Source organism: Podarcis cretensis (genome assembly GCF_951804945.1).
Source record: "Podarcis cretensis genome assembly, chromosome: 8".
NCBI lineage: Eukaryota > Metazoa > Chordata > Lepidosauria > Squamata > Lacertidae > Podarcis > Podarcis cretensis.
The window spans coordinates 67,989,319-68,001,276 of record NC_137177.1 but is presented as its reverse complement, the minus strand read 5'-3'; the positions used below and the strand labels follow the sequence as shown (position 1 = coordinate 68,001,276).

The following is an 11,958-nucleotide window of genomic DNA, read 5'->3' as shown; positions in this document are numbered from 1 at the left end:
AAGCCTTTTGCGCGCAGGAGTGGAAGGGTGCGCGCCCCCCATCTCGCCTTTGAGAGGGTCCCAAGTCTAGAGCCTCTCTCCCTGGCGCTCTCGAGGGGCTGCCCCCGCCTTCGGTGGGGATTCCCGGCCCTGGAACCGCCCCCCACGTGTCGCTGGCGCCCCGCTCCGACGCACAAAAGGCTTGGCGCCGCCCCGAGGAAGCGAGAGTAGTCCCTACTCGACTCTTGCGCGCTCAGATGGGGCGCTCCGCTCCGACGCCGCTCCTGCTCCTCGCCTTCCTCCTTTGGAGATGTCTCGCCGCCGCTAAGGCGGGCTGCGAAAAAGGTAAGGGGGCTGCCCCGGCAGGCGAACCCGTGGGGAGGCTTGGCCGGAGCTCGGCTGGCCCCTCAGCCCGCTCCTCTGACGACGCTCCTTTGCCCTTCTCCTCCAGGCACCTACCGGGACGCCCAGCGCCAGGCTTGCAGCCCCTGCACCCCGTGCCAAGGTAGGTGTCTTCTCCCGTTCGCGATCCCCACTCACAGCTGGCGCCTGCTGTTTCCGAAGGGAGCTTCAGTTTGCAAACAGGGCGTGAGAAATCCCTAGGGTAGGTGGTGGTGGGAGAGAGAGACTGCCAGCTGATGCTCAGAACAACTCCGGGATGGCTCATGAGGAGACTTCCCAGGCTCTGAGCAGGGATGAGCTGGACCAATTTCCTTTAGAAAGTGGAGTAATGCTGCCACCTGGGAAAAGGGTATCTGGACTTGCCTCTTCTGCATGATGAAATATTTGCTTGAGAGCAGGGTAGACGTAAGCACTTTCCTGTTTAGGGAAGCTTTTAATGTTTGATGTATTATAGTATTTTAATATTTTTTTGGAAGCCACCAAGAGTGGCTGGGGAAGCCTAGCCAGATGGGCGGGGTATAAATAAATTATTATTATTATTATTATTATTATTATTATTATTATTATTATTATTATTATTATTTTATTATTCCTGCATCCTCAAGGCCATGCAAACATGGGAAGAGCTGTATTGCATGGCCAGTGGCACATTTAGCCCCATATCCAGTTTTTACAGGGACACGGGTGGCGCTGTGGGTCAAACCACAGAGCCTAGGGCTTGCAGATCAGAAGGTCGGTAGTTCGAATCCCCGCAACAGGGTGAGCTCCCGTTGCTCGGTCCCTGCTCCTGCCAAGCTAGCAGTTTGAAAGCACACAGTGCAAGTAGCTAAATAGGTATCGCTCTGGCAGGAAGGTAAATGGCGTTTCTGTGCGCTGTTCTGGTTCACCAGAAGCGGCTTAATCATCCTGGCCACATGACCAGCTGTCCGTGAGCTCCCTCGGCCAGTAAAGCGAGATGAGCGCCGCAACCCTAGAGTTGTCCACGACTGGACCTAATGGTCAGGGGTCCCTTAACCTTTACCAGTTTTTACAGTGGCCAGATGCCCCAAAGGGAAGTCCTCACAATGAGAACCTGAACACACTTTCTCCATTGGTGATGCCCAGCAGCTACTTTTCAGAGCCATACCGAAGCCCTCCACCGATTTAGCAGGGCTTCCAGTGCAAACCCTCAGGAATGCGATTGCAACATAAACCCTGCTCAAGCAGAGGGGAAAGCCCTTCATTTTAGCAGCACCTTACAGGGCATGGGTGCAGCCAGGATTTATTTTACGGGGGGGGGGGGGTTAGGCGTTATGTTGGGGGGGGGCAGAACTGAAATATCTCTAACTTGGTCAGTTAGTTGAGTATTTATATTTATTTACTTGATTTAGGAGCAGCAGCTGCCCTATCACAAATGCCCATGTTGCAGGGTGCTTTGACAAATAAATTTACTAGTTTTTCAATATTAACCCAATTATACAAATGCCAATGAATTCCGAATAAATACAATCTAATTAAAGAGGTTTCCCGCGGACCCGCATTTGATGCATTCATATTCTTATCGTTCAAAGTGCCTTGCCCCTGACATCATTGTGATGCTGGGTGATTGACAGGTGGATGGCCCCACCCACTTGTCAGATTAACTAGTAACCAAGGGTACTAGTTAGTGGAGGCCAGAGGGGCTCTCTCCCAGACACCTTGTCATGCAGAGCCCACCTGCTTGCCTCCAGAACTACTCCTTTGATTCAGTTGCCACTTCGTGTGGCCATAGCTGCTTGATGGAGCCAACGGCTGCTTCTTCGGGTATAATGTGGACCTCTAAAAATGCATTAACTCTTTAGACAAATATCAGTATGAGCGACGCTGCTCAGAAGACTCCGATGCTGTCTGCAAATGCGCCCCTGAATATGAATGCGGAGATCTAGAGTGCGGCAGCTGCGTCTGCGGTATTGGAGAGGAGTGGAATGGAGCAGGTGAGGGCTTAGGATGGGTAGGAATGTGTCAAAGACTGGAGATCTGTGCATGATGTGGCACTGTTGGCGGAGAGACCCTCATGTCACAGACAGGTTGCGTGGGCAGAAAGGTCCCTCTTTGGTTGCTGTGCTTCTGGGGTGCTAGAGGGAGGGAAAGACGATTTGGAGAGATAGAGGAAAGAGGCATGGGGTGGGGAAGGGTGTCTGCCTGACAGAAGATGGAAAAGGGGAGGCTGACGGGGGGCACAAAGGGGCGGATGGGGAACAGAAGGGAGAGGTGCCTGGAAATAAACTTGGGCTGTTCCCAGGTTATGGGCTGTTTCCTGCCATCTCTGGGCACCTTCTTTTGAGGCTTTGGAACATGAAGAAAAGGTGCTGTCGAAATAAGACAGAGGAGTGTGTCCGAGGCTCCACTTCCTCCATCGACAACATCTCACCCCCAATGCTGCCCCCTCACTTTCCAGTGACACCTTACAAGTGTTCTCTGAGAATCTAGTGACCCTGTTGAATATTAGTCAGCAAAGAGGTGCTTTCTGTTTTAGCTGAAATGACATCTTATAGGGCCAAACTAAACCATTTCCCCAATCGAGAAGAATTCCAAGGCATCAACATATATGGGAAATAATGTTACATGCCTTCCTTGCCAGCAGAGGGGGTAGAGGTTTTCAAGCTCTTGTAAGCTTGGTGAGTTTGGGAGTCCGTTCGACCAGGCCAGAGGGCAGGGCTGGGTTTGTTGCCTCACTTCCATTAAGTAACCCCCACCTGTTCTTCAAAGGTTGCCAAGAGTGTCCTGAAGGGAAGTTTAAGGCCTGGATATCTGGCAAATGCCAAAACTGGACACAGTAAGTCCTTTTAAAAAACGAGCAAAAACATTTTTTCCTCAGTATCATAGTTGCTGGTGTGTGTTTTAATGGGACTTTGTGATTGTCTGCAGATGTCCAGCTAATCAGATCTCAATTCCTGGGACGGTGAAAACTGATGTGGTTTGTAACACGACAACAGAAGGCCCTACAAAACCCCCGACTTGGCCGGTTTTAACTAAGGAGACAGGTGAGTGTTTGCTGCATCTCTCTAAGTGCTGAACGACCAGCAGCTTGGCAGAAGTCACTCAGAGGGCTTTGCCTCTGCTGCTCTCTAGGCAGAGGAGGGTGGCAAAAGGAAATAAGGGCAAGTAACCCTCTACTCTGTGTCACACTAATAGTCACTGATGGAAATGCTTGTGATCGACACTGGAGACCTGGCTTCTCTCTGTCGAGGGAGGAGAATAACATTTGCTAGAACACTCAATTGATGCACAGTCATTTTGCAGCTTGGTTTGGGGGGATTTATTTTTGGCAGCTGTTCTAGTTTCTGAATTGCTGGGTTTGACTTTGAGCTGCTTCAAGGACCCTAATTGGGTGGAAGATGTATTATTACGTGTCAGAGCTGCCTCTAGGTCCCAGCTCACAGAGGACCAACGCTAGGTTGTAGTTATGTACAAAAGTCTTTATTGAGGTTCAGTTTCCATTTTAAAGCCGCAGCGCGCAGCTCTACGTCTCAACCCTAGACCGGCGAAGTCCCGTCTGAGTCTCCGCCCCTTCCACACCAGTTTAAGACTCTCGCTTTGCTCCACCTCTTCCTAAGTTCCTTTCTCCTCTGGGCCCTCCTGCCCGCTAGGGTTTCATCCTTTCTGGACTCCTCTGACGCTGACCCTGATGATTCTTCCCCCTCCTTCCGGCGGGCTTTAGGACCTGGTTCCCTATCCGGGCTACCTTCTGTGCCGCTCGCCTGTACATTTGAACTTGGCGCGCGCGCCCAGCCTGCAACTTTCCTCTTGACCGTTCCCTCGCTCTCCGATGGAGGCGTGGCCACCCCTGACTCATCTTCTCTCGCTGGTGGTGAATATGTGGGCTCTGATACCTGGGACTCCTCCCCCCCACTACGCTCTGGTGGGGAAGCTGGTCCTGATTTCCAACTGCTGCTCTGGGAGTCCCCGCTGGCCCCTTGCTTCTGGGGTGTCCCCCTTGGGTCCCCCCTTGCCCTGCCCATCGGCGCCCCCTTCTGTGAATCTTCCGATTCGCTGGAGAGGCTCACGGAATCTATCGGGCTGCTGTCATCCTCTCCTACGCTGCCCTCGGATTGCTCCCCCTCGCTCTCCATCTCCTCTCCTCCCTGCGCTCCCGCTGAGTCCCTGACATTACGTTTTTTTGTTTTGTTTTTCGTTTAGCTTCTAGACTGGTAAATCATCCTATTTCTACACCTCTTCTTTGTCTGCTGCTCCTGCCTCTCATTCTTCTCCTCCGACTCAGCTCTCGGCTGCCTTTCTGCATGCAGCGGCGTAGCTAGCCGCTCGGGTGCCTGGTGCGGGGGCATGTCCTGCGGCCGGGGGCAGGGTGATTCACCCATGGGGGCAGGGCAAGCCTCTCTGACGCTGTAGGGCAGCCGAGAGAGAGGCAGTAGGCAGAGGCAAATCCCACACTGCCATTTTAGGCAGCGCAGAACCTGCAGGCGCCTAAGCCACCACATCACTCCTAAAGTTTTGTGAGCCCAATTTTTTTAAAAAACTCATTTTGTCACCCCCCTCAGTGATGACACCTAGGGCTCTTTAAAGGGAGCGCTGAGCAGAGCCTCCCGCCTGCATTCGCTCCATAAGACGCACACACATTTCCCCTTACTTTTTAGGAGGGGAAAAGTGCGTCTTATAGAGCGAAAAATACAGTACCTGAAATGTTCAAAACTCCATGCTTAGGGTGATGATGAGTTTCCATTGTGGGCTGTAAGAACAGAAAAAAAAATGTTTGCTTCATTCAGGAGTTCAAGTGAGGGCCAGGTACCCATCCGTTCTAAGGCAAAATACAGCACCAGCCTCACAGCCTTCTAGAGGCTGCCTGCTTTGAAATAATGACCATCCATTGTTTTGGTATACAGTTAGTTATCTCCACCTCTCCTGGAATGAGTCACATTTTTTTGGTAGATAGGTGTGCTTGCCTCTGAGCCTTTTGTTACAGCCACATCCTGGGTTGGAGGTCTCTGACTCCTTTGTGCCTCCATCCTGGACAAAGTGGTGCCACTGCTGGGCACCTGGTAGACTGGGCGGGTGCTGCCAGGCAGCTGGTGCTAGAGATCCCAGAACTCTTCCCAGGCAGCAGCCTGTTCCCCTGTGCAGAGCTGGAGTACCTGGTTTTCTCCTTAGGCCTCGGATAACACGGATATTTCTTCCTAATATTTGTTCTAAATGTAGGTTTAGAACTACTTGTCCTGGGGCAAGTATTCAGTGGTGAAGGAAGGCTTTTCAGCCTTGTTCTCCTGAGCCCAAGCACACCTGTAGGACTTCCTACAGGAGCTCGGCTTAATTTTGGGGCTACTTCTGAGGGATGCCTTCTCCTTGTTTTCAGAGCAGGACAGCCATCTGGTCCCCATCAGTATCGCCTTGGCGGTAGCCTTGCTTCTGTGTGTGCTGTTCCTGGTGCTCTTTTGCATCTTCTTCAGATCCTGGGCTCGAGAGAAGTTCCCAGCTGTGATCCTGAAAGGTAAGACCAAGGCGTGATCCTCTGCCAGGAACCTGCTCTCTGTTCCCCCCTCACACACCCCTTTGCCGTGGAGTATCACCAATGGGGTGCTTTGTCCAGGGTGAGTGGGGGTCCCCATTGCAGCCATTCAGCATTCCTGGGTCACTGCAGCCTTTTGGTTTTCTGGCCATGCAAACCCTGGCTGGTGAAAGGGCTGGACTTTCTTTCCCTCAGGATTCAGAAAGACAAGCCCTGTGTTGTTTTTTTAACCTCCCAGGTTGCAGGTTCAGCTGGTCTCCTAGCAGCTCAGGGCTCCCAGGAGGAAAAAGAGACACACTGGAGAGCAGAACAGTGGAATGGTCTCCCTTGGGAGGTTGTGGACTCTCCTTCCTTGGAGGTTTTTAAGCAGAGGTTGGATAGCCGTCGGATGCTTTAGCTGCATTGCAGAAGGCTGGACTAGATGGCCCTTGGGGTCCCTTCCACCTCTATAGTTCTGTGAGACTTGAAATAAGCTTTAGTCTAAGCCTGATGCATCTAGGAAGAAAAGCTTTCCTTGGGGCCGTTTTTTTCTAAAATATGTTGGGCCTGGAATAAATATTATTTCGTTTTTTAAAAAAGTATTTTTATTAAGTTTTCAACAAAAGTAACAAAAACAAAAATAAAAAACAAACAGTAACAAATGCAATAACATCCATAAACAAAGAAAATTATACATAAAACCATATCAATTCCATAAAGTGGGATTCTCCGAATCCCCTGACTTCCCTCCCCCGCCCTTCATTCCTGGTTCCCTAAATTTCTTATCAAATGCGTATCATTTCTGCTCCAATTTTTTTCTAACCTCAGATTTCCTATACTATTTCTAAAATTACAAGTATTCTTAAAATCCTGCCAATGTCTTTATCTGTTTACAATACTTTTGCAAATGCATAATGAACATTTCCAGTTCTTTTTTAAATTTCTTGTCATCTTGATTTCTGAGTTTTCCAGTTAGTTTTGCCATTTCAGCATAGCCCATTAACTTGGTTTGCCACTCTTCTTTCATTGGGACTGCTTCTTGTTTCCATCTTTGGGCTAACAGCACTCAAACTGCCGTTGTAACATATGTAAACAATTTTTTTCTGATCTTTTGAAATTTCCACTCCTACAATACCTAATAGAAAGGCTTCTGGTTTTTAAATAAAAGTTATTCTAAACATTTTTTTTTTCCATTTCATTATATATCATTTCTCTCTTTTTTTTTAACCTTCCTACATTCCCACCACATATGATAAAACATACCCTCTATTTCTTAACATTTCCAACACTTAACATTTCCAGCACTTATTTCAAATGCCTGGAGTTTCTCTCTCACTTTCTTTTTTTCTTTTTTCTTTTTATAATAATATTTATCAGTTTTCAATAACAGCCCAATAGTAATCTCATTATAATAATACCAATTTATAATACAATTATCAATACCAATCGTTCAAATACCAAATTGTGCTAGATTTGATGGTTTGATGATTTTATTTCTGCATTCCAAAATCTTATTAATTTCAATTACATACTGGTCATAATCCCTGATACAACAACTGCAATATTAATAACTTCTATTTGTGTGGACACATTAAATGATTTATAAAACTACAAGTGAGGAACTCAAACTATATCCTTGTTCTTGCTGTGTGTGGCAATTATTTTGTCCATGGTGTTTCTTCCTGTCCTTGTAAGATGTTATGTCTTTATTTCCCCTGGTTGTTGCTGTTATCCATCATGCCTTGGGCAGAGCTGATATCCCATTGTTGTTTTAGAGATTTCTCTGTCTCTCTGTCCCGTGCTGCATTGTTTTGCAACTTTAACAACAGCTGCAAAAGTCACTCTGTCCCAGTCAATATTACCTCTTGTCACCATTTTCTCTCTCGGCCTGGGAAGAAGAGCGGTCTGTCGAACTACAGATGACTCAGTAAAGAACCTTATCAGTTCCTTGGCAGTTCACAGACTCCTCTCATCCTTCCTTCCAACTGTATATGTGCAATCATACTTCCAATTATATTAAATTCCAAGTCCTCTTAGTGTTATTCAGTTTGTAAATAATAAAGGATGGGGAAGAGTCAGCTCTAAGTTCCGTTTGATATTATATTCCATATTTATAATCCAATTTCTTCCATCCTTGCATGTACTGTACAAATATAGCTTGAACTAACAGTCAGAGGAGGGTTGCTGAATCATAAATGTGGAGAATAAAATTTTAAGTAAAGAAACCATAGGCTCCCCTCCCCTCCATCTTTTGCACCAAATGAAGTTTTATTTCAAATTCAAACCTTAAAGTCCTTGCAGTTGTTTATATTCCACAGTTTGTGATCTCATCTTTGCTAGTACAACGCCTGTACTTTAGTCCAATTAAGCTCTAATTAAGGGGAGAACCTCTGCTTCTTAATGAGTTTTCAGTAGACGAAGTGCTTTTGCACTCAGCGTCTCCCTGCCTCCCACAATCCATGCCGGATTGAGAGCCAGGTACCAAGACGAACTGTGAGTGAAGCCCATTCCCCCCTGTTCCGGGGGGGGGGGGGATTTTGCAAGGATAATTACCCTTAACCATCCTTGTTTTTCCTTCACTTTGATTTCCAGCTGTCATGAGGGCTGCCTCCATTAAGGCAGACTGGAACCGGAAACTATCTCTCTCTCTTTCCTTCCTAACCAAGGGCTGAGCCATCCCAACCACATCTCAGTCACCCGGGGGATATGTCCCCAACCCCACAGGAGCACGGAATGTGGTAGTGAGCCCAGAGCTCATCACTGCTTTCTAAAAACAAAAACATGATTAGCATATTCGGGGCCACCAAGGCACATCTGGAAGGATGTGGGCTTATTTTTCAGAATCCGCCAAAGTCAAAACAGGGTGTCTGAAAATGGCTTTCAGAGCCTGGGGTGCGGGCTAGGGAGGCCTCGTTGCTCTGCAGAGCAGCACATCTCCCTCCGTATGACTGCCACACCAGACTTGTGCAAAATTAGCCCAAATCGCAGGATATGCGGTGCAAAATAGGGAGGGGAAACCCATCACATTACTTTGCTCAATACATGGCGGCTGCAGACATCAGCACTTCTCAGTGGTTGGGCAACTGATGAGCAGGCAGAAGGTCCCAGCTGCAACCTCCGGCAGCTGCCGCTTCTTGCTTTCCGTGCTTCGGCGGAGAATTTTTAAATTTTAGCTGAGAATAGCCACCACCCAAGGGCCTGCCTCTGCCTGGCCTGGTCTCCCAGTCACTTCTTCCTTCAGGGGCCACCACTGGAGGGCTGTGCTTTGATCCTGTAAGGTACCTCTGGCCTTGTGGCCCTGAAAGGTCACCTCCTTCCCTGTTTCACTTCAGCCTCCACACAGCAACATGGCCCTGCCTGTCCATGTTTTTAGCCAAGGACTGTACAGTGGTGCCTCCGTTTTGGAGGCGCTTCGCAAAACGAATTTCCCTATGGGCTTGCTTTGCAAGACGAAAATGTCTTGCGAGTTCCTGCGGGTTTTTCCCCCTTTCCCCCCCTTTTCCTAAGCCGCTTATCAGCTGATCCGCTGATAAGCCGCTTAACAGCTGATCGCTAAAAGCCGCTAAACCGCTAATAGCGTTAATCCGCTAAGCTGTCAATGGGCTTGCTTCGCAAGACAAAAAAACCGCTATACGAAGAGCCTCACGGAACGGATTAATTTCGTCTTGCGAGGCACCAGTGTAGTCAGAGCTGTGGTTACTGAGTGAGCTGCTTAGACACCAGTGGAAAGGAATCTCCGACGACTTAAAGGGTTGCTGTTTCCCTCTTCCCTTTCATTCATTTTCCCTGCCGCTGTCTTATTTCCTAGGCAGAACGATTCCATATGAAAAGACAATTATGGGAGAAACGTCACCATGACTCTCTCTCACTTTGTGTTATGTCACACTGCCTACAGCAACCGTTTTATGACGTGCGCCCCCCACACTTTCAAAAACGTGCCCCCCTGGTCCAAAAAGGTGGGCGACTTCTGCCTTTCAGCCTCCCTCTGTGCTTGAGTCAGAAAAGCCACATCAGTCACTCTCTAAATGTTGTGGTCCTCATCAAGCTGTGAAGCCAGATAAGAGCACACATTTGTCATTTTTTTGGTAGGAAGGAGCCCTTTTCCACTTGTGGCCTTGCCACCACATACATTGGAGATGTGGTGGCCCGTGAAGGCCTTCCTCTTGTCTAGCCAAAGCCTCCATTTAACTCTGGGGCATTTGGGAAGCTTCAGCACAGAAGGCGCAAACTGGGAATGGAAATCAGATTCTATCCACAGAATAGGAACTGGGGGGCAGCTGTGAAAATCACTCACCTGTTTCTCTCTCTCGCCCCCCCCCACTAGTGCCGCTTGGACAGTTGGCTCAGGAGGTTGATGACTGCAGCTACCGCTACCCGGAGGAAGAAGAGGGAGGAAGCAACGAAACAGCAGGGCTGACAGGGCAGCTCATGGAAAAAATCCCTTAGTGAGCCCCGGTGCCCAGGATGCTTCTCAAGATGCGACCTCTGATGGGAGTTTGGGGAGGGTCCAAAGCATCCAGCCTGTCTTCACATTGCTTTGGCCTTTATTATTATTTTATTTTTGATGTGGGGTGCAGGGGAAGGAGCTGGGAAAATGGCCCCGAGGCCGACACCTGCACTGCAACTGCCCTTTCCTATTTGAGCGCGTGGCGAAAACCCGCCAGTAGCCCTGACCGACCCAAGCAGTAGGTTTTAAGTGGGGAGGACAGAGGAGCGGCCCAACTCTCTCTTCCCCCAGGGCTGCACTCTATCCAATGAGGGTCTGCCCCTTTCCGAGGGTTGCTTTTATCACTAGGTGTTTTATGCTGAGGCACCGACGTTTCTTGGGCTGAGCCGGCCCAGCCGACCTCCTCTCTTCAGCCCATCCCAGCCGAGCTAAAGCCCCCCCAGACCCCGGTGAAGACCATAACTTATCTTACAGTTCCCAGACCCAGCCTCCCTGCCTCCCACTTTACCATTTTTGCTCAGGGTTACACAGATGACTCACGGTGGTGTGCTCTGCACTCTTTCCTTAACGTGGAGTGGCTGTGGTGACCGCGCCGACGGAAACTTCTGTGACGAACTGAGGTTTGAGGTCTTTGATCTGCAAAGGGCACCCAGGCTGGTGAACTGCCTTCTTCCACCCTTGCTCTGCTTGCCTCTTGAAGGATGTGCTATTGCCACATGGGGGGTGTGTGTGTATGCGTGTGTGTGTAGAAGGCAGAGATCTGGGACCTGGTTTCTCTCTATGCTACCAACCGCTGGGGATGGAAAAAGCTAAAATGGAATATGAATAGGTGCACCTGTCATCAGCTGCACATATAACCCCCTTTGGAAAGAGTTTGTCCTGCTCAAGGCAAAGTCCAGCAGCTCCTGCTTTAAGAGATACGCACTGACAAACCCAACATCAGGCGCACAAGACAGTTGAGCCAGAGTTGCAAGATGCTCAAGATCAGGCAGGGTGTAAAGCAGAGAGAGGAACCAAATGTGTCTCTGGCCTCTTGTACAAGAGGTTGCATTCCAGCCTTGCTAAAAGCCTCCCTTCTCTCTCTAGTCAGGGAAGTCATGATCACAGCCCCAGCATAGGACTTGGAATGCTTTTAAATTTAAGATATGATTTAAGGTTTCAACTCTGCTCCATTTTTTAACGTATTTTTTATTAAATATTTCTTGGTTTACAAAAAAAGATTTTTGGGGCAGCTGGGGAGGGCAGGAGAAGAATTGCCAAATTCGGGGGGGAATTAATGATGCGTGGCATCCCGGAATCATAGAATCATAGAATCATAGAGTTGGAAGAGACCACAAGGGCCATCGAGTCCAAACCCCTGCCAAGCAGGAAACGGAAGCTCTTCCAAGAAGGGGTTAGTTATTTGTTCATCAAGGACTGGGACTTGTAGAGTTCCCAGAAAACAGCTCACTTTGCATTAGGCTGACCGAAAGGTGGCACAATCTGCCAAGTATGAAACCCTGAGGCTTCGCTTGAAGTGCTTTCAAGGGCGTTTCAGAGAACCTCTGTGTATCCAAGTGCCTTTAAATCCATCACTGCAACTGTAAGCTCCTTGTGGCCGGGATCTGTTACCTTGTGCTCTGTAAAGCAGCCTTCCCTCATCCACTGGGGCTGATGCTTCAGAGTTGCATCC

The 11,958-nt window shown here is 48.8% G+C and overlaps 1 protein-coding gene across 2 annotated transcripts; it reads left to right on the top strand.

The window, feature by feature from the left end:
- On the top strand, positions 1-10,374 carry TNFRSF9 (TNF receptor superfamily member 9). 2 transcript variants are annotated; one of them, XM_079987304.1, is made up of 7 exons: positions 1-324; positions 431-484; positions 2,202-2,333; positions 3,109-3,175; positions 3,268-3,383; positions 5,713-5,842; positions 10,164-10,374. In XM_079987304.1, the coding sequence occupies exons 1-7, from the start codon at positions 237-239 to the stop codon at positions 10,192-10,194; spliced, it is 618 nt and encodes a 205-aa protein (XP_079843430.1). In that variant the 5' UTR covers positions 1-236; the 3' UTR covers positions 10,195-10,374. The 2 variants fall into 2 exon arrangements, with proteins under 2 accessions (XP_079843430.1, XP_079843429.1); XM_079987303.1 differs by having other exon boundaries at positions 22-324; positions 5,708-5,842.
- Positions 10,375-11,958: the final 1,584 nt, after the last annotated feature.